Raw genomic sequence first — 24,226 nt, 5'->3', positions numbered from 1 at the left:
CACACATCTCCCTCAGAGCATTTCCCACTGATCAAAAGGGAACAACCAAAAATTTCCGTGAGAGCAGGACAGTTGGATTTAAGGAACAGCAAAACGGATTTGGGGAACAGGAGAGGTTCTGTTGGGGAAAATCCTCCAAAATCAGTCCAATTCCAAACTCACTCATGCGAGGAACAGCAGCATGAAGTTAGGCTTTGTTAACAGCAGTTTGGGGATGTGGCAGGGAGGCATCAGCTTTCTTTAGCTGGAGTTGCCTGAATGGATTTGACTGACAGCTGCTGGGAGCTGCAGAGTGACAGCAGAGGCAGGCACAGCCCTGTGACTGGCTGTTGTCACAACAAGGGACAATCCAGGCAGAGCAACCTCTCACACTGACAATGTCTCAATGGAGTTTCAGTTCACCGGGTATTAAGACAATGTAAATAAACCAAACTCAGCCCATGTCTGATACAATTAAATAAATGACACCTGGAAGAAAAGGAACTAGAGCTCTCCTGTATTGTACTGTCAGGGTTCTAAATTAATCCCATTTTATATTTCTTTTATCAAAGCATTAATGACAAAGGGAGGATGAATATGAAAATACACCCTCTCCAGTGAAAAGATTTATATTTGCTTCCACAGCTTTGATTGTTCCTTCAGACTTACCCTATTTTCTTTCTAAAACACTAGCCAGGCCTTTAAAAAATTGCAAAACTAACTAAACCTACTACCCACATTTGTTGAAGCAATGAACACATACTCATCTGTTCAATCATATTCCATTTTATGTTGATTTTATACACCATTGCAGTTATGGATCAAATCACACCACATTAACTAGTAGTGTAATATTGTCCCATTGTTTTGTGGTTTCATGCCCATAAACAAGCGATTTATGGACTTTTTTTTATTATTATTTTTGTGGAGCTTCTTAATATGTTGATTTCAAATGAAGGAATGATACACAGCAAAGAAGAGGAACTCAGACTTCTATTGGCTATAATTTGTGAGATACACTTAGAATTAAATAAAAACCAAAAAAAAACCCACCAAAAAAACCAGAAAGCAAGCAAGAAATAAATATGTAAACCTCAAGCCATAGTTCATGCTAAACTCAAAGTCTAAATCCTTTAAAGTATGGGGAGATGATACAGCTCCCTCAGCAGAATTCTGGGCTGGGCCACAGAACCCACGGCTCCGTGCCATCAAACCTAATCTTTCTTTGAGATCTGACACATTCTCTCCAAGTTTTCAGTCACATTGCAAAATCCTGAGAGGATGAAAGGCAGATTCTCCTCCTCTCTCACACTAACCCCAGGGCCTAGAAACAGCAGGACTTGATTTAACCAAACACACACTGGGCCAGAAAAATGATGAGTGATACTGGGACTTGACTGACACCGAGGAGACTTCATCTGATTCATGGTTTTCCAACGTGATCATTGCATCACCTCAGCCCCCTGAGCAGACTGTGCCGAAATGAGGAGATAACCAGACTGCCAAAAAGCATCTCCCCACTGGCCAAACCCACAGCAAACTCAGCAGAGTCTCCTCCTCCCTGGGGAACTGCACTCACCAGACTGGCAGCAACCTCCCAGCCCCAAACAAGCAACACCTTCCAGGAGCCAAGGCCCTGGTGCCCTCCCCTGTAAGGCAACTCTCTGCAGAGCTCCCACCAACAAAAAAGCCTCCAGACCTTACTTCTTACTCAGCTGAACTCCTCTCCACTGCATCTCTTGTCCAAAACATTTACTGTACCACATAAAGCCTGGACCAAGCTAAATCTGCTGGCTCCCAAACAGGCTTCTTAAGCCTCTAGCAAACCAAGAGTAGGATATTTGTTTCTAAATCTCCAAAGGAGGATTAGGCAGGGTGACCATAATCCTAACCAGCCTCACACCTGCCACTCATTCGTAGTGAAGGAGAGATGCATTTTAGTATCTGGAGGATGAACCTCTTTGTCCAAGGTAGGATATCAAAGATTACAGTTCCTAGCTCCCTTGTTTCTTGGCTGCATAAAAAAACTGCAGGTTTTTTGTTTGTTTGTTTTTTGGTTTTTTGTTTGGATGGGTTTTTTGGGGGGTTTTTTTCAGAAAATAAGGGTTTTTTTCTGTGAGACAAAGAGTGGATATGATTGTTTGTTTTGGTTCTGGTGACATCTTTTTTTTTTTTGTCAGCACCATCTCTCACTTATTGCTCTGAGGGGAGGACTAGAGCAGTTAACTGTCTTCTGAAACTTTCTCCCATCATCTCCCTCTATTTCAGTGCCCTAAAAAATAAGGTCAGTGAGAGATTTTTTCACATATGTTGTCCAACCTTTGATCAAAACCCCTGCATTTTCCATGACATTTACATGTAAGTCCCAGTGCAATGACATCAGAGCATCCCAGTACCCATTTTAGCACCAATTAAAGTGGCAATGCTCAGAGAACAACTTATCTTTATACTGTAGGAGTTTGAGCAGTGCTGCTATTACTTTTGAGGGGGAATTGTGCAGGCTCCTTGTCAATTGGTTTAGGTTGCCTAAATGAAGCCCAACTGCTCTTGCCTTCCTCAGCTGCTGCTGCTGCCTGTGTGTTCCACCTTCCCCACATTCACTTTAATCCATCAGCCAAGAGCCAAACAACCTTCCCTCAGTGCACCTCCTGCAAACAGGGTAGGAAAACACCACAAAAGGGGAAAAAAAAAAAAAACACACACATCACTTGCAGCATTTTTACATGTAATAGTAACAGTCTCTTGGTGCCATCATCAGCCATGGCATTTCATTCACACAGAACACTTGTGGGCACATCACATATGCTTTTCCATTCAATGTATTTTTAAATGTTTCCCAGGCAACTGTTTCAATACAATATGCCTCCTTGGCAACCTGGTACCCGCAAATGCCATGCTAGTCTCCCTAGTCCTCTTTTTAGGTCTTCCCATCTTGGCATATAAATGTCACAAGGCTGGGTTTTCCATCTCCAGCCACACAGGTGTTGATCTGTCCTTGCACTTGGAAAGGCTGAGTTGAAGAGATGAGTCGTGCGCTGGGCGCTGCACGTTGGCAAATTCAGCTTTGGTGTGCTACCAGGGGGAGCAGCTTTCAAAGGCAGGGACTTTTTGTGGGGAAGAGAATGTCTCCTGCAACTAAAATTAAGGAGAGCCCACAAAACTGTCTCCACTCAACTGACTTTCTCTGGAAAGCAGCAATGAGCCTGCACTTCTCAAACTGAAATGCATGTCATCTTTATTCTCCTGACTAAGCCAGTCTTAGTCTCCTAAGTCCCCAGTTCTCCTCATTTTTGTGGTTTAATTGTAACACATCACATTAATGAGAAGAGTCAGACTTTCCCATTTCACCACAGCCGGTGATTAGCACTGGTCTGAGTGGGTCACTTTGGCTGAGTTACTCTCTCCAGGGCTGCATTTGCTGCCACTGGGCTGTTCAGGGGACACGTTGTGACATTAGAGTGGAGCATTTCAGCTGTGGGACATTTGCTGCAGCAGCTTTCCCTGCTGCTCTGCTCTGCACACGGTGATCTCTTTGGGCAAATTGTCCTTTATTACATTTAGCAGAATGGCCACACTCATCCTTGAGTGAAGTCACAGGCTATTTGACAAGGACAAAAAATTATCAACATGTACTCCCAAGCTAAGCACCGATTAGATAAAATAATTAAAATACAATAATATTTCAACGGTCTAGCAAGGAACAATTTCTTCTGAACATTTTTATCTGATACAGGAGCTATCACTACAGAAGCAAAGATATTTCAGAAGGTCTAAAACTATCAGCGAGCATCAGTCGTCATAAAAAAGAAGCTTTAATAAAAACTGCATGTGCTTCAGCCTCAAAGTGGCACATTAAAAAAAATAATAGCTTCTGCATGCAATGACATCAGGCTCTGAGAGAAACCCAGCAGAAACTGTGGCATCTCTTCTTCATTGATTACTCCATAACAACAGCTGAAAATTACAATTTTTCCAGGCTATAAAATGCCTAGCACTCCAAATTCTACACCGGCAGCAAAAATCTCCTCCCTGTCTGTGAGCTGTTGTATCTGTAATAGAGACCCTGCATTACCAGCCTTTCTAATTCTTCCCAAATGCAGAAGCTCTCATTCAATGCTGCAGCTGTTGGGGAGGAAATCAGAAATAGCAGAAGGCGGATTAGTTGATAATGTACCAGTTCTTCCCCAGCAAATGCTGGCACCTGCGTTTTACACTCTCCTCTTTCCCTCAGCCCAGGAAAAGATCACTTGGTTTGTTTGGCAGGCAATTTATAGGCTTTAGTGATTGTGGAACTGCAAAAGGATTAGAATTTGTTATAATAGCCCCTTCTTCCTGAGAGCAAAAGTTAAAACTGAGGCCCACTTTACAGCAAGAATCAGGGACCATGTAAGTAAAGATTAAGCGTGTGCAGCTTGATGAGACTCAACAGGGAAGAGATAACTACACATGCTGGCACTCCATTTACAAGGAAATCCCTGCAGATAATCTGTAGGAGCATTCTGGCTTCCACAAGCTCAAATCCCTTGACCACTGGCTCAAATCCAGTCAAGGCTGATTATGATAAAGACTACTCCTGGCATTTCTAGGAGAACTATTTTTCTAAGACGACTAAACATTCTAATTATTAAATTACCAAGACCCAAAATCAAGCAAGAAGTAATAGGATTTCCATGCAGTGGAGGAAACAGAAGATATGATCTTGTGCAAAGGGGGAAGCCCAAGAACAGCTCCTATTCTACACTCTGCCATCCTATTCTTAGTACATTATTAAGTCTGGAAAGATGCAGATGAAAAATACTAAATGCCCTCAATGGACAAAGATTTCTAGTTTGAAATCTGCAGGTAGTTACAGAAGCAGATAGAGGAAGGATGAAAACATTCATGACATGGTTAGAGTGGGTATCGTTAAACAGATAACAATCAAAAAACCCTTAGAGTTTTCAGTTAAATCTGCAAAACAGAAACCCACCTACAATCCACAGTTGCTACAGAAGCAAGGTCTTCTCCTTTTGCTTTTTACAAGCAGAAGCTGCAATAATAATAATTTTCCCTGTTCTTTTTATTATATTCTTTCATTTGCGGCCCTTACTGCACAATAACCAAGTTTTATGTTCCCCCATAATAAAGCTTTTGCAAATGCTGTAAGTGCTCACAGCACCACACAGCAACACCTCCAGCATGAAGAGCAGGCTGCACTCCTCATGGCTGTTCTGGGAGAAGTCGAATCTAACAACATAAATCCACGGGTACAACACACGATTTAGCAGCGGAGAATTGTCCAAGGAGCATCCAAGGGGTCATAAAACACAAAGCACTAACCCAAACATCACAGGAATAAAAGAAACCTCGTGGCATCACTGATCATCAGCATAGATACACCCAGGAGTGTGATCGGAGTGCTCGCACAGCCCCCCGGATTTTGTTAAATCCCAGTTTTTGCATAGTTTGCTGCCTCCATGTGGTGACAGTCAGCTCTGGGCCACAATTCTCAGTGACCCTGAGTGAAATCCCCCGAGGAACACTTCTTCAGTTGTGAAATCCGATTTTTACCCCTCCTCTGTCATGTCATTTCCCACCACTTCCACGGCCAAACCCCTCTTCAATTCACGCTTTTGCCTTATTTACAGCCCCTTTCTCGTGCTGTTCTTTGTTCTGTCCCTGCCATCACCACCTTCCTCTCCACAGCAGCCTAAAACCTTCAGAGGCAGATTCACACTTTGCCTCTGTTCCACTTACCCTGTTCCACCCGCAGCTTTTGGGGGAATGCCTTTCCCGACAAAGAAGGAAAGGAGGCCTGATTTCCTGGGATCTCCTTTCACCACGCTGGGAAGCAGCTTCTAAATGGCAACAGAAACGACAGGCAGGGCCCTGTGACTGTCCCTTGGGTGTTCCCTGGGCATTGCAGTTAGCTGTAACAGATAATAATGTGGGAAAAGGTTAGTCTGTGGCTTTTCCACTGTCGTTCCTTTCTTCCTCAATTTCATTCTCGTTTTACTCTGCCCATCACACAGCTGAAATGCTGGCCCTCTACTGCGACAATTTTTTATCATTTTTATTTTTCAGCTGGGCCGTCTATAGTGTAAACTGACACAGATCCCAGGAGCAACCAAACATTTTTGCACTTCCAAGATTTTTATCCGCAAAAGGAAACCTATTAATGCTGCTTTGAAGTTAAGAAATTAGTTATTTACATAGAGTTAAAGGCATTATGGACTCACAGAAATACAAAGTACCTGAGTTAACACAGGGAAGGTGAAGGCTGGGCAGAGTCTCCCGGATCTCTGCGTGGACAGAATCATCCTCAGCTGAAACACCTCTGCACGGGCTGCCTGGACCTGCTCAGCTTTTAATTTATGTGAAACGTGAATTTCTGAACTCTGATACCCATTTTCAAGGTTCAGATCCACTCAAAGCACGTATTAAGTCATTAATACATTTTTGCTGGGCTGTGCGACCAACACAGTAATTCACACGTGTAACTTCAAAATCAGTCAATACTGATGCCTCCTTTCTACTCCAAAAACATCCAAGGATTGCACAGTCCACGGACACCAGCAATGCATAAATGCAGTTACAGAAGAAGAGTGTAGACTTGGTTTTGTGTTTCACCAATAATAAATTGGTTTTATGCAGAGTTCTCTGTGCTGGTGCTCCCTCATAAACACCTGTTACCAAGCTGGATTTATTTCCTTGAACAGTTATTTTTTTTGCATCAATTGTGAAGAGTTTAAACAGCAGAGTTACTTTCTGATCCTTTCCTGTAGTGTTGGAGGATGAAGTGTTTGTCACGTTCATTCCTCTGGTGTCTGTTTTTGACACGGCTGCAGCTCGGGGAAGTGTTTAAACCCTCTTCTTTATTTCAAGCCACGAGGCGACATTCCCGCCAAAAAACGTCAAACTGCATCACTTCAGCCTCTTCTCTAAAAGCAAAATTAGGTCAGAGGTGCGCTCCCGATCCATTTTATTTTTTGGGGAGAGCAGCCTTTGGGTTTGGCCCCGCGCCGCACCGCAGAGCCAGCGCGGGCCCGGCTAGGCCCGACCCGCCGCCATCTTGTCCCCCCTCAGCCAGGGACCACCCAGCAGAGCCCCTCACCCTGCCCTTCCCGACGCACCAAAACCCTACAAAAACACAACGTTTGAGGGGGAAAAGCAACATTTAAAAAGGGGCTGTTTTCGAGGCGCACCAGCCCCCGGCGGCTGAGGTGGTGCCAGCGCTGCGGAACGGCGGGTTCCCCTCAGGGCGCCATCAGAGCCGCTCCCGCCGCCCCGCGCCGTGAGGGCGGCTCTGAGGGCGGAGAGTCCCGGCCCCGGCGGCCCCGGCAGCCCCGGGCACCCGGAGGAGGAAGAAGACGAGGAAGCTTCGGCGGCCCTCTGTGCCGCGGCCGCCAGCGCCGTCCACCGGCCATGTGTGAGGAAGGAGCCGCCAAGCTGCGCCTGAAGCCCCGGACGGCGAAGTCCGCCCGCGGCCGGGAGCGCAGCCCCGGCCCCGGCCCCGAGCCCCCGCCGCGGCCCCCGTGAGTCGGGAGCGGGGGATCGGATCGGGACCGGGGATCGGATCGGGACTGGGGATCGGATCGGCCCCGGGGGATCGGATCGGCCCCGGGGGATCGGATCGGTCCCGAGGGATCGGATCGGCCCCGGGGGATCGGATCGGTCCCGAGGGATCGGATCGGTCCCGGGGGATCGGATCGGCCCCGGGGATCGGATCTGTCCTGGGGGATCGGATCGGTCCCGAGGGATCGGATCGGCCCGGGGGATCGGATCGGTCCCGGGGGATCGGATCGGCCCGGGGGATCGGATCGGCCCGGGGGATCGGATCGGCCCGGGGGGATCGGATCGGTCCGGGGGATCGGATCGGCCCCGGCGGCCAGGGTGCGCCGCCCCGGCGACTCGCAGCGTTTCGCGGTCAGATCTGTGGGTCTGTTAAAGGTTATTTCCTATAAACCACCGCCCGTAGCGCCTTTTAAAACTAGAGATAAAACTGCAGGATAAAGCATAGCGGGCCCCACGCCTTCCGCGCTTTCCTCGGCACGGAACAGCACTGGCGAGGACTGGGCCTGAGAAATGTTAACCTGTGAAAAGAGTTCCCTTTCTTCCAGAGTACAGCTCACAGGAGCACAGAAATGTTTCGTGTTTTTTCCAGCTGGGGAGTTCGGGAGGACTGAAGACTCGCTTTGTGTTCGAGCCCGGGGGCTCGGCCGTGTCCCTTCCACCGTGGGCTGTGAGGGTTTGATAGCACACTCTGCTCTTTCAGGGCGTGTTGTTTCTAATTTCTTTCCCCGTGCAGCTTCATTCCTGGACAGCGACCCAAGAAAATGCATCAGGAAGAACGCTGGAAAAACCAATTGTGACTTTAACAATCCGTCCTTCCCTTGGAGCTGTCTTTATACAGCATTACCTTTTGGTGCTTATAATTCCTAGGATTGATTAAATGAAATTGTTTGGGAAGACAGTAATTCCAAATGGCAGTGTGGGAATGGCCGGACGTACACGGGAACAGATGCAGTTGCCACCCTCAGTGCAAACACTGCCATGATGTCTGTGCTCAGCAGGTGTTAAGCTTGGTATTTGAAAAGATAAAACTGTGGCTGCACTTCACTTTCACTTGGAAGTGAAGATAGTGATAGATACCTACTGCTCGTTTGTTACAAGCAGAAAGGAAAGCATTTAGACATTGGGTTTTTTGCTAGCTGTACAAATTACATAAGTCATATAAAGCTGCAAAAAATAGTTTGCAGGCTCAATATTGTCTTTGTGTTCCAGAAAAAAGAGGCAAACTAATGCCAGTGTAAGAGTATTTTCTTTCTTCTCTCTTGCCTTCAAACTATTGGACTGTGTCTTTACAGGGCATCGACTGACAGATGTTCCTGGTTTGAAAAGGAAGAATTAAATGAGTGTGAAAAAACCTGGCTTTTGCTACTGAAAGACATCAGTCAAGATTCACAGCGCACAAAGTGGGACACGGTGCCCGGCTTTCCGGAGTTCTTGGAAAAGGTAACGTGCTGTATCCTTGTTTTTGCACTTTGTGTCCTGCTTCCAGTAGCGACAGCCTGGTTAATGGGAAACAACATGAAATAGCTTTTAAAGATGTGGGCTTTGAGCTGTTTAATCTCTGTGTGCAGTGGTGTGGCTGGGCATGGTGTGGCAGGGAATATAAGGACAGCTTCAAGAAGCGTGTTTTGCAGGACAGGAAATTCTTTCCAACATTTTGCTGGGAAGAAGGAGCCTGTGTAAGGATGCTGCCTGCCCTAAACACCAGCATCTCCCTAAGGAATGAAACTGGAAAAGGCAAACTGTCATGGAGAGGTTAATTACACAGAACCCACCCTGACATCACTCCGGTGGCATTAGGCCAGATCACAACATAAAAATCAGTCCATATAAAGTACTTTTTTTGCCCCCTGAACAGCAGCAGGTTGTTGTTTTCATCCTCAGTCTCTCTGGAACATGAGTACCCACTGTATCCATTTAGAAATGTTAAGGGAAGACCCATATTCCATCAGCTCCAGGAAGCTCCTGGAGGAGGCACATAAATAAAATGTTCTTTTCTTGCCTGTAGTTCAGCTTTGTCAGTATTTGCAATGCGTTCCCAAAGCCTGGGTTTAGGTATTGATGGAGCTACATTTGCTTAAGACATTCTGTGTGTATGTGTGTGTGTTGTAGAAACAACAGGAAAAGAGTCCAGAACACCAGGAAGTCTTTACAGTCGGAATAAAAGACTTCCAGTGGGTTTCATTCCCACCTTTTCACAAAGGAAAACGTCTGAACCCCAAGGATCTGAGCTCCCAGCAGCCAACACAGAGCCACAGCAATGAATTACATAAAGGACAGGGCCAAGCAGACAAACTGAAAAGCTTATCACCCACAGCCGAGAAAACCTGCAGGGGAAGCGGAACAGATCAAGGCAAAACTGCATCTGGAGCAGACGCAAAAGGTGTTTCAGAGCTGGATGTGAGTCCTAAGGCACATAAACCCCCTGGGCACGGCAGCTCAGCACAGCCCTTGGTACAAAGCCCTGCAGAGGCCCTGAGCCCTCAGCAGCACCGCACAGGGCCTGCACACACGAGCAGGGCAGGCGGGAGGAAAAAGGGTGAGGAAAAACCCCAAGCCCAAACGCATCAGGGGAGCGTTCCAGCGGGGGAGGCCCTGGGGGAGCCTGCAGAGAAGCCTGGGCCCAGGAGCCCTGCTGGGGCTGAGAGCCACGAGGAGAACACGGAAAACCAGAGTGAAGCAGCTCTTGACAGCTGTCCCATGTGTCTGATGCAGTTCAGTGGAAGGTAAGTTTGTGTTTTGGGTTTTTTTCATAACTTTCCCATAAATGAGCCCCGGCAGGTTCTGGATGCATCCTCTATATACAGAGGAACGAAGGCAGACAAAACTTCTACTGTAAGATCCTTTTTACCTACTTTAATCCCATTGACAAGTTGAGTATCTGCTCTACAGTAAGAACTGTTAAAAAAACTTCATAGTACTTAGGCTGTCAGAGTTGCTGAAAATGTGCTTTTCCTCAGATCCTCTAACCATGCCAAGATCTGCCACTTTCCCTGTTGTTGGGAGGCTGAACAGGGAGACAAAGGAGTGGCTACATTAACATTTAGACTATTTTGGTCACTCTGTCAAGAGACCTAGACAGAAAGGCCTAAAATGCATCAGGTCTCCATATTCAGGTCTGTGCTATCCAGCTCCAGTGTGAGCAGCAGTAAGAGCAAGGGTGGGAGGTTTAGGTGGAGGATTTGGGCACAGGAGTGGCTGCCCCACTTCTGGGAGGAGTAAAGAACAGGCAGTAGAAGGATGTGACTGTTCGTGTGTTTGCAGACTCTCCCAGCTGGACATCGATGGGCACCTTGCCAGGTGCTTGTCTGAAAGTGCAGATGATGTCATGTGGTGAATCCAGAAGAGTGGAGAGCAAAGGAACACGGCCAAGGATGAAACTTTCTCAAAGGAAAAGGAAAAATATCTCAAGAAGTTCATCTTTGGCTGTGACTTAAACCAGTAACTCAACAGAAGGACAAGTGCCACCTGCCCATTTGGTTTTTTGTATTTTAAAGCCTTTCAAGTGCACATAAAGTAATTGCTGTTGTGAGAACAGTGCTCTGGGATGTCCCAGAGACCCCCAGGGAGATCAGGCTTCATACTCCTGAAAAAATGCACTACTGGAAATGCTCAGGCTTTGTCTGATGCACCACAACTCTGAGGGTTCTGAATCTCTCAGGCAGAAGAAAGCAGCTGAGCAAAAGACAACTGTTACTTACTCTAATCCAAAAGTTTACTGTTTGTTTTTCTGAATAGATAATCTATGAAAATAAACTCAGTTAAAAAGTCATTTGAATTTGGCATTTTGTGTTGTTTTAATACCCAGGTAAGAAAGTATAACTGTACAAATGATCCTGGGAGTGTAGCTATTTAAGAGAACAGGGTGTGGGGTTTTTATATGTCTGAAGGAGCCCAGCTAAACTCAGAACCTTACAGTGCAGGTTTCTAAGCCAGTATCAGTGTTAAACAGGTGATTAGGCTGCAGAAGGAGAGAGATTTTGCTGCTGCAAAGTGAGATTTAACTGTCAGTGAGCCGAAAGAGCCGATTTTTGTTCCAGTCCCACAAAACCCCCCAGGCAGCAGCAAGGTCTGAGGGCAGGAAACAGCCCAGGGCCCGGGGGGCTCAGGAGGCTCAGCTCCCCTCTGGTCACCTCTCAACAGGAGCAGGGGAACACTTGCTAAGCTGGCAATGACGATAAATGACATTTAGTGACAGTTTAGCAAGCACAAACCAAGGGATGGGATCACCAACCTGCTCTGGGTTATTTCCCTGTGCCCTGGACCTCAAAACCTGCAGCTGGGCTGGGATTCAGATACTGAATAAACACAGAGTTTTTATATAAAAATACAGGGAGGCTCCTACAGATTCATTTACAGCGGGGTCTGTTTCAGAGCTTGGCCACAGCCCAGTGCACTGATAAATAATAACAGTCTATTAACTTTTTCATTAAAGTCTTTAATAGATGTGCAAGAATATAAATGATCTCAGCTGTTATGGATTAGTATACCATCTTCTGCACAATTAAAACTGGTCAGCAAAGATCCCAACTAATTAATTATACAAAACTACAAGAACATATTTACTGTTTTACAATCATTAAATTAGCTAGAATTTTCATTTACTATTTCAAATAAGACAACTATATATCATTACCAGATCCATTTGTAATATATTAGGATTTTTTTTCCAAACCACACATTTAATTACATCCTTCATTTTCTTTTATTTATAAAACAAGTACTTTATATAAAAAATTTCCCCTTCATCATGAACAGAACATTATTCAAACACTTGCACATGAGCAACCAAACTTGTACCCAGCAAACTATTTGGCAACACAGCAACATTGTAAATGCCTGTAAATTCTTAAATAAAAATCAAATAGTCTTTACAATGTTTGATTAGCAAAATGTGTCTTTCTCTTCTTCCTTCCCTCCCTCCCAAAATGTTCTGGAACCTAGGAAAAAAAAAAGGTTAAAAAAACCCCCAACCCACATTTCTAATATTTCCAGTTTAAAGTTCCATGCCCTGGCATGTCAAAGGACAGCTTAACCTGCCACAGTCCCATTCATGAGCTGCCTGCAGTCACTCTGATTGCTACTGATTAGCTTTAGTACCAGGGGAGCTGAAAACACTGAACGGGAAGTTATTCAGGGGAAATAAAATAAGAGGGAAAAGCGGGGAGGGGGAAAAAAGAGCAATTAAAAAAATGTCAGATTACATTTAAAAGGTAATGTTGCCTTTAGTAGATAATAAAGTATCTAAAGTCCAGGCATTTGAGGCAAGTACTTTTTACTGGTTAAATTATTTAGTGCTGATTAAAACACATTTTGCTGAATATGAAAAGCTACAGTCCAACAGAGAAACCCACAACTGAAACCTGAATGGGATTCATAGAACTAAACAACCACAGGTCTGCATACTTGTGGCTAAGGAGGGGATACAAAACCTAGATTGTTAATCAATGATTAATTGAGTATTTCAAACAATGTTTTGGCAGTCTGGTCCTAGCACCTCATGACTTGGATGTGAATCCCAAAGATGTCATGTTCAGCACCTAATGCAATGCTGTACCCTGAGAAAACCATAGGTTAATGTAAAGAAAGTGAAAGTGTCACGATTTATCCTGTGTTTTACACCCGATCAGGTGAGATGCCACCGCACAGGGTTTCTGCTTTCCCTTCCCTCGGCGGCCCCGGAGCCCAGCCCAGCCCAGCCCAGCCCCGGGGGCTCGGCCAGCTCCCGACTCCTCCCCTGGCACCCCCCACTGCCCACCAGAAGGGATTCCATCGCTCTCTTTTGCTTTTCCCAATTCCTTAGGTATTCGTTTTTCTTCCACTAAAAGAATTGTACTACTTTGATGCAAATCATTTCGCTGAAAGATCCCATTCTCTGCTGCAGAATGATTAGTTATTAATGTACACTGAGCAACTGTAAGCAGACAGCTTATCATAAGTAGGAGGTGTGCTTTATCAGGAAAAGTGGATTTTATCTTATGGTTATTCTAGATTTACTACTTAAACTTTAAGGCTATGCTTTGCTATGCTTTTGCTCTACATCTGAATATTTGTATTGTTGATAAAAATACTTTTCAAAAATCTAATATACAACACAATATCATTGTAGGTGTAGGCACTGCTTAAGTATGTTTAGGAATCCTTTGTGTGCAAATTTAGTTTTCTTCAATCTCTACGTTTTGGTAAATTTGGAGTTTAAGACAACAGATTCTGGAATTGATACCGTAAATTCTAATTTGGAATTAATCTCACTGAGTCACTCTGCATTCCAAATTCTGTAAAAAATGCAACTAAACATCAGGCTGCAGCTGTGAACTGTATGTTTCAGATGGAAATGTTACTTAATATTAACAAGCAGAACTTACCAGGTGTAAGAACGTCCCAAATACGCAATAATCCTTCAATGCAGTTTATCCATTTAGGCACTTAAATCTTGTACCCAAATTTATGTTTTGATTGCTAATAAAACACAACTCCTTTTAAATATATCTGAGATGTTTAGACAGGTACCACTTGTGAAAAAAGGCATCAAAAATAAGCTTCAACACCACCGTAATATATTTTATTCTTCAGGATGTTACACTGTAATACTCTTCAACTGGGAGCTCATTGCATCAAATGTCTGTAGAAAGTGTGTGGATCTCAGAGTTTCTCATGATCTCCTTTTGCAGGGATGCAATGAACGTTTCAATCCTTCATGAAACAGGCACAAAATGCAAATTCCTTCATTAATGAAGCCAGTTGTGTCAGTGCCCAGAACTTAAGAATCACTAAGTGGCAGAGGACACCCACCAAAATCATAATTCTCTTCTTTGATTTTCAGCAGCAAATTTGTTTTTAGATCATTGGTCTCCATCCAAAGTGACCAGTCCCCAGCCTCGCATGCATATACTGTAGTTAAGGATAAATTAATGTCAGTCACACTGTCCCCAACGAGGTCGTTCCTTCATACTGTTTCTTCTGTTGACAGCAACAACGGATTAATATATTCAAATCCTTCAAATTCTGACTGATCTATTCGCTTTATTATATCTCTGAAAAACAAACGAGAGCAGGGTTTAGTTTACCACAACACTGGGCAGTCACCTATCACACAGTAAGTTACGCAAGACAAAGAATTTCTAATTTACTGTAACGTGACCGTGCTCTAAGGGCAAGCACATAGTCTCTGAGTGATTTTCAGGTAATTTATGGATTGATTTCTAGCTCTGGAGCTGGGGCAAAGCAGCACGTACTCATCATCTGGGGTGAGCTGCACGGGCTCGCTGGTGAACTGCGTGTCGAAGTTGTCCAAGCCGTAATCGTCCGTGATCTGCGGCTGGAACGGCGGCGTCGTCTGCTTCTTCTCCAGCTGCTCAGGATATGGGGGGAAAGGGAAAAAATTACAGTGTGGGAGAGGTACAGCATCCCTCAGCAAACTCAAATCCAGCTGCTGAAAATGCTGGTGGAAAGGAACAGCAAAGTATCAAGTAGTACACCCTATAAGCCGGGCAACAGACAGCAAGAGAGTTACTGCTCTGCATTTTACAATAAAAATCCACAAATGATTCAGCCTTTCAAGTTTTCTCTGAATTGGTAGTTTAGACTCAGGATTGATAAATTCCCACAGTGCTGCAATACAGCAGTTAGCACAATTTATTTACTTTTGCTCCTGAGAAATCGACCTACTTTTCTTCCTGCATTTGTGTGCAATCTGTCACAGAGCCCAATTTATAGTAGCACAGACAGCAACATTCTAATTCTAACATTTACATTCAGTTCAAAAACTGTCTAGGCTACAAATCTCCACCATCTAACTTAGGGCAGGTAAGTGTGATGAGAGCGAGTAGTAGTTACCACTGACCCAACTGATCACTAGTATCACCAACATGGGATAAAAACCTGATTTTAAGGCCAGGATCTCTCATGATGCTTGGAACAGAGCAAACAAAACAGGGAATGAAGCACAGAAAAATCCTGGATTCCAGGTTTCAGACAAGAGCACAGGAAGTACAGATGGAGATAGGAGGAAATTGTGAAACTGTCACAGGGTGGTGCATTAACACATCAACATCCCATTGATGATCAGCTCTGGGAAAGCACCACGAAATCAAAGTTGTGAGGAAGAAATAATCAGCTCCTCCTCCCAAACAAGAATGGCAACGTGAAGGAATCAGCAAAATGAATATTTAAAAACTGAAGCAGGGTGGCAGGACTGTCCCTGTGAGTTGTTGCCACACACATCCATTGGCCAGGCATTATTCCACAGGGGGTCAAACACCAGACTTCCTCCTTTGTTATACTCAGTAAAGCATAAAAGCCCTCTTAATTCAGCCACAGAGAGAACTTGCAGCCTTTAACTAGAGAAAATGAGTGAGAAAATAGGTGGTGCAGCTCTAGGAAATACCTCACTGCAAACAGGAGCTATGGCTTTGTAGTTCTTACTCCAGCATCCAATGGTTAAACACCCTAAAACAGGCACTGAGATAAGAATAGACTGAATATGCCAAAACAATCCAAAAACGAACTGCCCTGGGTGCTGCTGAGCCATCCTACACCAGAGTGAGCAATCCCAAGTGTTCTGGGCTGTGCCGCACACTGTGGATGACTAACACCAGGAGAAATGTTCCTGGGCTCTGTGCTCACTTTCCCTGTATTTATTTTTCCATTTAGCTCAAGCTTCGCACAGAACAAGTTTTAAGTCAATGTTAGACTCGTTTCCTGAGGTTCCAACTTGCAAAGATTTGGAAAAGCTTTTAAGTCCAAATGTTTTCTTTGAAATGCAGGTGGTGAGTAGGAGATTCTAATAACTAAAAAAGCTTTCCAAGTATTTTCTCATTTTTTCCTGGGTACATTTGCCAAAACTTATTAGAAATTTAACTTCAAATTTATCTGACGTTGATCCTCCTGAGCAGTACTGTCCTAATCATATCACAAAACAGATCACCTAAATCTTCCCTTTTTTTCCCCCCCAAATAGGGATTTAATATTAAAGCTTTCAGCCATAAAAATATGTTAGAAAATATAAAAATTCAATCAGCATAAATGTTGACCAAGAAGTACCAATTTCGATGAAGAGCTTTTTTCTACAAATAAACAAAATACAAATCCAACAGTTTCTTTCTCCCTCTCTCTCAAAAAACTGCAAAGCGGAACAAACTGCAGGACATGATGTTCTGCTCCACACCCCCAGGTGAGCTGCACTGGGGCACCACAAGATAGCAAAAAAACCCAAACAAACAAACAAAAAAAAACCCCACTCAGGTTGAAGGGAGAACTCCAAGCAAGGGCTGTCTGACAAAATTAAAGACAGCCCTCATTACAGGGATAATTTTGTAAACACCAGGTCTTCTAAAGCACCCCTTTTTCTGCACTGAGTGTGTTCTCTGAAGAACGTTACAATGAAATTCGGAGCAGCAGCTTCAAAGGGAAAATGAAACTGTGCAGCTTTCTCTCATCTGAGCTCTTTCATGTTAGTGCTGCCTCCTCCTGCTGCCTTCCCAGACTATGGAAATACTACAGACACACTTTTCAATTGTTAACTACCTATTAAAAATGTAATGCTGATGGGGAAGTGCTCCAGACTTTACAGCTTTATTACTCAAGTGTCAATAAATGTTACTATGGCATTTCTGGGATGCTTTCCACACTGAAGACAGAAGGTAATGCAATGACCAAGCAGCAGAAGATTTAAAAATCCAATTTTGATACAATTTTATGCTTGCAGACCCATTGAAATGCAAGTCATCTTCTTCACCATGAACCAAAACCTCCCTCACCCCAGCAGAGCTAACAAAAACCTGCAAAGTGTAATTAGAGCCCCTTTAAAAATACCCTTACTGCCACATCCTTAAGGAAAGGGACTGACCCTGCTCACTCCTCCTCAGGTCACTAAACCCTGACACCCACCCGAACAATCCTACTGATTTTAAGAGCCATAGAATTGCTAAATTCAGCTGGGTTTGGATGTATTATGACCACTCCTTTTACGTTTCGAGAATTCATCTTCCCTGTTTGCAACAGGGCTGTTGATACGCACAGAATAAATAAATGAACGAATTTTTCCCTTTGGAACAGCCAGAAAAACACAAGGACTGATTTTTACCAGGTCCCAGTCTATGCTGCGGAAAAACGTGTGAGACTTGATATCAGCAAATCCCGTCTGGGGCTGACAGCCAAGCCTTTCTTTGGGATCCTGTGGAAAACACAGACACTGGAATTACACACTCCAAGCCTCTTACAGCCCACGTTTGCCAAAAGCCCACAGAGATGACTCCAGCATTCCCATGACTGTGCAAACTCTGCTGGGATAAACACACTATGGCTACCAAGGGATGTTTAATCTTTTTTTTTTTTAAATAAAATTTGTTTGAAACTTAATTTTTAAATGATCTTTCACAATTTCTGAAAAGAAGGGATTTATTTAGCAATGTATAATTCATATCCTTCTTTTTTTTTCCATTCATGATAATGGTTCTTCAGATTTCAGTCAGCTTAATTAAATGAGTAATAAATATTACAGAAAAGAGTTGATAAACAAAGCTACAGTTATTTTTTTAAAGCCTGCACCTAGCTGAAAATCAAGCCTATGCTGTGGAATTCCCTCCATAAATTTCCAGCTAAGTGGGGTTTTTAACACAGAGGATACAAGGTTTTAGAGGTTTTCTTAATAGTAAGCAGATTAACTTCTTAACTGTATCACTTTCAACAGGAAGCTCTGACTTCCAGCTTTCAGATGCTAAAAATAAGAGAATGTTATTTACCTTGTTTAAAAATCCTTTTAACACGTGGGAAGCCTTGACAGAAAGAAACCTTGGAATCCGGATTGGCTTCTCCAGAATAACTGTGACAGGTTTAAAAACAGCAGCATTGGCTTTTTGTTTGTGACATTGACCATGATTCCAATACAAACACTTGTTATTCCAGTATGGTGCCAGTCAGAAAATGGAAGATAAAATCACTAATACAATCATGCAAACAAAAGGAGCTACAGGAATTCAAGGCATTGTTCTATTGACATTGGAAGATTTTCTAAGGGACACTGGACCTTCATTATCTTTTGCTGTGATTTGTTATGAAAACAGGAAATAAAACTTTCAGTCCTCAGAATACGGCAAAGAGTGATTTTAAACAGAAATTGATTTAATATCAGGCCCTTCAAGAAGAGCATGACAGATTCTGTTACAGAACTGCAGGAACTGCTTTAAAGGAATTTTGCCTGTTACGGAGTTGGCATCTCCAGCAGCTGTGGAGTAACACTGGGAAAGGAAAGCCCAGCTCTGCCGTGCCAAGTGCCCATTTTGACTGCATTCCCCCCAAAACAAGCAAGGCAAAGGCTGTACCTTGGAAGAGGTAATCTTCAGTGTTCATGTCGGGATTGTCAGTGATGATGTCGAACGGGGACCGCCCGGCCATCATCTCGAACATCAGCACCCCCAGTGCCCACCAGTCCACGCTGAACCCTGCCAACGGCACACACAGCTCTCTCAGCCACCACGCCTCGCATTTTCTTCTTCTTTCTCTCACACAAAACAAGACTGATGGTCTGGTTTTAGCACTGAAATCACTGACGTGATTTACATCATCACTGGATGAGCCTGAGTTTTCTCAACTGGGATGACAGATGTAAGGAACTCAGAGGTGTCTGCAGGCAGCAAAGCTGCAGTTCAAATGTTTTCCTATCATATCATTTAATAAATATTTTTCAGGCCAAGTATGATTTAAAAGAAGTTGAAATGAGTGATTGGAAGAGAAAAAAACCCTTTTATTTCAGGAAAAAAAATTTAACTGTACAACAAGCACTCATTATTATATATATTATTATATTACATATCAACACAGAAATGTGTAAGTCAAAAAATGATTTGTATGTATACAGCTATATTTACTGTAACTATAGGTTGTTTAGTCATGACTTACCATATTCTTCTCCTCTGAGGATCTCTGGTGCAATGTAATTTGGTGTCCCACAGAAAGTGCTTGTAGTGTCACCTGGGCCCAAACCTTCCTACATGCAGAAATCATTTCTTAAATTAAAAGCTGACCTCCTTTTCTGTGTATTTCCTTTAATGGGACTTAAAACCCCAAGTAACTCAGGGAGTTTAAAGAGTTTACTTTCACAAAATAACTGCTTAGAGTGCTCAAAATGGCCTAGGACTCCACAGCTCCTCTTCAGCAAAGGGGATTAAAACTGAGTTACAACAGGTATGTAGCAACATTTTGCTTACTAATTACAGATACATTTTAAAAAATCAGTTAAACAAATTGGAAGTCCTTTTCAAATAGATGTTGGGGAAAAAAAACAACTTCTATTACAATTCAGTTCCAAATGTGGTTCTATCCAACAGTGAAGTTTTATCAGTATAAACTTCCAATTCCACAACCGAATTCTGGGCTCAGGAACACCAGTGTTAATAGAAAGATGAATTTTCTTAGTGTTCTGGAAGAGTGGCAGAAGAAAGGCCAGGAAAACCCTACCTTGCACATGCCATAATCTGTTAATTTGATATGACCCTCTGCATCTAAGAGAACATTGTCCAGTTTTAAATCTCTGTAGATGATGCCTCTTTCATGCAGGAAGTTTAGAGCAATACAAATTTCAGCAGCATAAAACCTGAAATTAAGAAGGAGAAAGTTCATATTAGCATTAAGATGGTACAAACGCTGGTGCAATTTAAGTATCTATTCTTAAAACATCACTTTACAGCCAACTTTGATGTATCAATAGCATAAAAAGCCCAAGCTATATTTATTGATAAGGACACTGACCTCTTACAAGATCATTCCCTAAGTAAAAATGAGATTTTTTTTCCATTATACTAATTAAGAAAATATTTATTCTTTACTCCACAGATTTTTTTCTGAAAATTCCACATAGCAAGATGGAAGATCTTTATTTTCCTCTTATTCAGAGTGACAGTGAGCCTTTGTGTAGTGCGGGGCCATGCAAACTGGATTTTTAATTTTCTCCTACCAACACTGTATTATTTCAACATCAGAGCAAATTAGGAAGAATATGACATGTTCTATCAAGAGATCAAAGAGGCATCACCTAAATGTGGAGCAATAAAGAGGAGTAAATTGGAATAACTGCTACTACTGAACTGCTCACTCTCTAAAAATATTCATATCCTTCAAAAACATAAAATTTACATTTCTTCCCGGGCAGGACACTGTAAATTTAAGAATTAAAGTAAGAATTGGTCCATTAAAGCACCAGAAGAGAAGCAAACAGGTGCCCTGTGTCAGGAAATACCTTGCATGTTCCTCAGGAAGTTTCCTCTGCCGTTGCATGTGGAACATGAGGTCTCCCCCGTTCACATACTCTATGACAAGGAACAATCTGGAATTACAGAACACAATTAATGCATTCCAAGGAAACTCTCCAGAAAAGCTGGTTTTATTCTTCCCATCTGAGCCATTTTCATTTCCACTCTTGATTCAGGCTTCTAGATTTCTTATAGTTACAGAAGATACCCAAGAGGGGAAAAAAGAGAGCACTTATTTGATGTATATTATGTAGGAAAACTCCCTTTATTTATATGCTACCACCATTATCTGTATAAAATAATTAAATTAATTAATTGTAAGCTATAATTACATGAATTAAACAAGTGTGACACTGTACACAAAACAGGCACCAGATGGAAGCTCTGGACTCATTCTTCCCTCTGGAGAATGAGCGTTTGACACAGGCTGCTCCAAACTAGGGAAAAATCAGTAGGGGACAGGGATGCAGGTGGAATTGGGATTTCTATGACAGTCTGCAGGAAAGCTCGCATCCTTGGGAAAAAATGATGCAGGCAATGCTGCCAAGGTCAGAGAGAGAGCTCAGGACAGGAACGTGCTGAGGGAGAGCTTCTGGGGAAGGTCGGGCTGGCCCAGGGAGCAGCATTTCCTCGTACACCTCATTTTCCATGAGCTGAAAACTCCTTTCCACACATCCACACAGTGGAAAACATTCCGTTTGGAGAACACTCTCACATCACTCTAACTGGTGATTTATTTTTTTTTTTTTTTGTTCCTTGGAAAAGGATTCTTCATTTGAAACACTTATAAAGCGTTAAAACTTAAACCAGGAAAATCTGCTGGACAAAATCCAGCTGGCAGCACTCTGAGTGGCCTCCCCACAAGAAGATAAATGCTAAACTGAAATTAAATAAGCAACAAACAAAATACATAACACAATGCCATGAGTATTTTATTACAGCACTCCTGACGGTTTTTTTTTTTTGCTTCCAGCTTTCCTATCCTATTTAGAAGTCCCCAATGTTTTATTGCAAGTTCTGAATGGTAATTTCAAGCTCCTTGTCAAGTCATATTCAAGTGTGTCAGTAGTGGCAGGCTCTACAAGGATTTACTGAAACACCACCAGTTTTGCAGGATGGAGGTTTCAGGTTGTTATCCTTGGAAGACACTCATCTGGCAATTCTGGGCAAGTCCAAGATATATATTTTATTACAATAATGAAACAAGCATCATCAGTACCTGGAACAATGAACAGCTACATACAGCATCAATTAGCCTCACAGTTAGGTACATATTTCTGTTAAAAACTTATTTAAAACTATATTCAAGAGCAAGAACATTTTTTGCACCTTTCCCCCATCAGTACCCTTGTCACAACCTGTTCTATTACAATTCATTTTCTTTGGGCCACTTAACACAATCTGATGGTGATGAATTTAGTCACTGGGAATCAGTTTTGTGCTTTTCCTGCTTGACGTAAATGGGGTCATAATTATGATTTTATAACTTCACAGCTATAATCAAATTGTGAATTCATGACATTATGGTTATGGCCATGGCAAATGGCTGAAGTTACCAACAAAAAAAAACAGAGTTTCACTGCAAGAAGCAGCTGGGCTGGAAAGGCAGGACTCATGAAGATACATCAGGAATACAGAAAGCTTTGATTATGTTCAGCATGGGGGTTTTGCCTATTTCTGCTCCTCAGCTCTGTCAGTGTAGCTGCCAAAGGGGAATGCAGAGGATCCTGCTGCTGACTCTGCCTTTTTCTGGGTTTCATTAGTAACAAGAAACCTCCTTCTCAATGCCTTGCCCTGCCTGACCACTTGAATTTTTCTATCAGGTGTATAATTCTACTCTGTGTCTGGTGAGAAAGTGTTTGGGAACGTTGGTTTAACTTAAGAGCCTTTCCCAACAGTTTGTCAGTTGTCTAAAGGTTCATTTATTTTTCCTGACAAGTTTGTTTTGCTCAAATCCTCACCCAGTGACCTCTGGAGATCATTCTTTATTTCCTTCTGCCTGCTTCCAAACACTCCTTGGTGCATGTACCTTCAGAACACTGATACAGCTCCCTTACCTCCTTCACCTCTGTTTCCCCTGCTGGGAAGATTTCCTCTGGCTCTAACCATTAGGGAGGTGAAAGTTTGGGGACTGAAGAAAAGGTACAGTGCATGGCTTTGAATTTTAAAACTTGACAATACACATTGCAACAAACAGGTGATTATTCTTAAGGATAAATGGCTGGATAATCCATGAAAGCTTTTTAAAACTATTCACTCTACACTGTAAGCAAGTTGGACAGGATGACAATTTTCTGATTATAACACAGGATTGTAAATGATTATAAACAGGTGCCTGTGAAAACAAAAAACATCCCAAACCACCACCAAACCACATCCCAATTCCCCAGCAACATACTCAGGCATGGACATGAACATTCTCGCTTGCTTCATATTCCAATTGCAAACAAGCAGCAAATAATCCAGTTTGGATTGTGCACACAGGGACAAAGAATTAGCATTTCTAAGTAGTTAAGAGTTAAATAAGCACTTTGTCAAAATCACACACTGCTTTGATTGGTGCTAAAGGCTTTTCAGCCTCACAGGTAACAATACCACTATGCAGGTGGGGGTTTATATTAGCATTAAAAGGTGACTACTGGGCAGCCCAACTCTCAGGCTCTTTAGGAACAGTGAACTGCTGATACCTGTCCTGGCCTCCTCAGTGGAAGGTGCTGGAAGCTGTTGGGAAGCTCTGTGTTCCCCATTTCACAGGAAGGCAGGACAGCTCCTCCTCTTCCTCACTCCCCCTCTCCCTTCAGGTCTGACCCAGAACTCCACACTTTCCTCCACACCCCTGCCTGAGCTACCCCCCCTAAGAACTGACTTTGCTGCAGCAGTGAATCCCCGAAAATTCTAATGCTTCCTTCCAAAATTTCCTGGCTGCGTGATGGCAGTGGATACATTTGCTTTAGGAGAAGCAGTTCAGCACAATGATCAAGATTCTCAAGAAAAAAAAAGGAAAAAAAAAAAGAATTTCAGATCTTTCTTACCGACTTGTTGTTTGAAAGCATGAATGTAAACCAACTAGGAATGGGTTACTGGATGCCTGTTCAAACACATGTTTCTCTGTCTGTACCCAATCAATATCCTGAAATAGAGTAATTGAACAATCAGAACTCCTGCTGGATAACCGCTGTGGGTATTCCCAAGCACCTGTGAACATCACAGTGCTGCCTTACACACACTGTCATTGTTACATTGCTCTTCAGAAAGGAAAAAACCCTCCAAATCTGGAGGAAATTATGAGACATTGTCATTCAGTTATATATTCAGAAGTTATTTAACCATTTAAGGAAGCCCTGCACAAAATCTAAGCCATTGTTAATGACATACATCTGCAATATTTGATAAACTGCTCACACTGCTGCATGGAAATAAATTCAGTTCTGAGATAAATGATCCCAAAG

At 43.0% G+C, this 24,226-nt stretch overlaps 2 protein-coding genes across 3 annotated transcripts in view; one reads left to right on the top strand and one right to left on the bottom strand.

The window, feature by feature from the left end:
* The first annotated feature begins 7,210 nt into the window (after positions 1-7,210).
* FAAP20 (FA core complex associated protein 20) lies at positions 7,211-11,302 on the top strand. The gene is made up of 4 exons (XM_066203251.1): positions 7,211-7,493; positions 8,826-8,973; positions 9,643-10,256; positions 10,795-11,302. Exons 1-4 carry the CDS (start codon positions 7,384-7,386, stop codon positions 10,865-10,867), a joined length of 945 nt encoding a protein of 314 aa, XP_066059348.1. The 5' UTR covers positions 7,211-7,383; the 3' UTR covers positions 10,868-11,302.
* A 645-nt stretch (positions 11,303-11,947) lies between these two features.
* Positions 11,948-24,226, bottom strand: part of PRKCZ (protein kinase C zeta) — a 40,512-nt gene continuing 28,233 nt past the window's right edge. For both annotated transcript variants that reach the window (XM_066203249.1, XM_066203250.1), the window contains 9 exons: positions 23,810-23,907; positions 20,765-20,851; positions 19,987-20,122; positions 19,429-19,516; positions 18,852-18,971; positions 18,273-18,352; positions 17,615-17,704; positions 14,766-14,881; positions 11,948-14,564 (listed from right to left, as the gene is read on the bottom strand). In XM_066203249.1, the coding sequence (XP_066059346.1) occupies positions 14,477-14,564; positions 14,766-14,881; positions 17,615-17,704; positions 18,273-18,352; positions 18,852-18,971; positions 19,429-19,516; positions 19,987-20,122; positions 20,765-20,851; positions 23,810-23,907 (903 nt within the window). In that variant the 3' untranslated portion in view covers positions 11,948-14,476. The remainder of the gene's footprint in view (positions 14,565-14,765; positions 14,882-17,614; positions 17,705-18,272; positions 18,353-18,851; positions 18,972-19,428; positions 19,517-19,986; positions 20,123-20,764; positions 20,852-23,809; positions 23,908-24,226) is intronic.

The sequence above is a fragment of the Chamaea fasciata genome, unplaced genomic scaffold (assembly GCF_029207755.1).
Source record: "Chamaea fasciata isolate MVZ Bird 193981 ecotype frontalis unplaced genomic scaffold, bChaFas1.0.hap1 SCAF_23, whole genome shotgun sequence".
Taxonomy (NCBI): Eukaryota; Metazoa; Chordata; class Aves; order Passeriformes; family Sylviidae; genus Chamaea; species Chamaea fasciata.
This window is presented reverse-complemented; position numbering and strand designations above follow the sequence as displayed.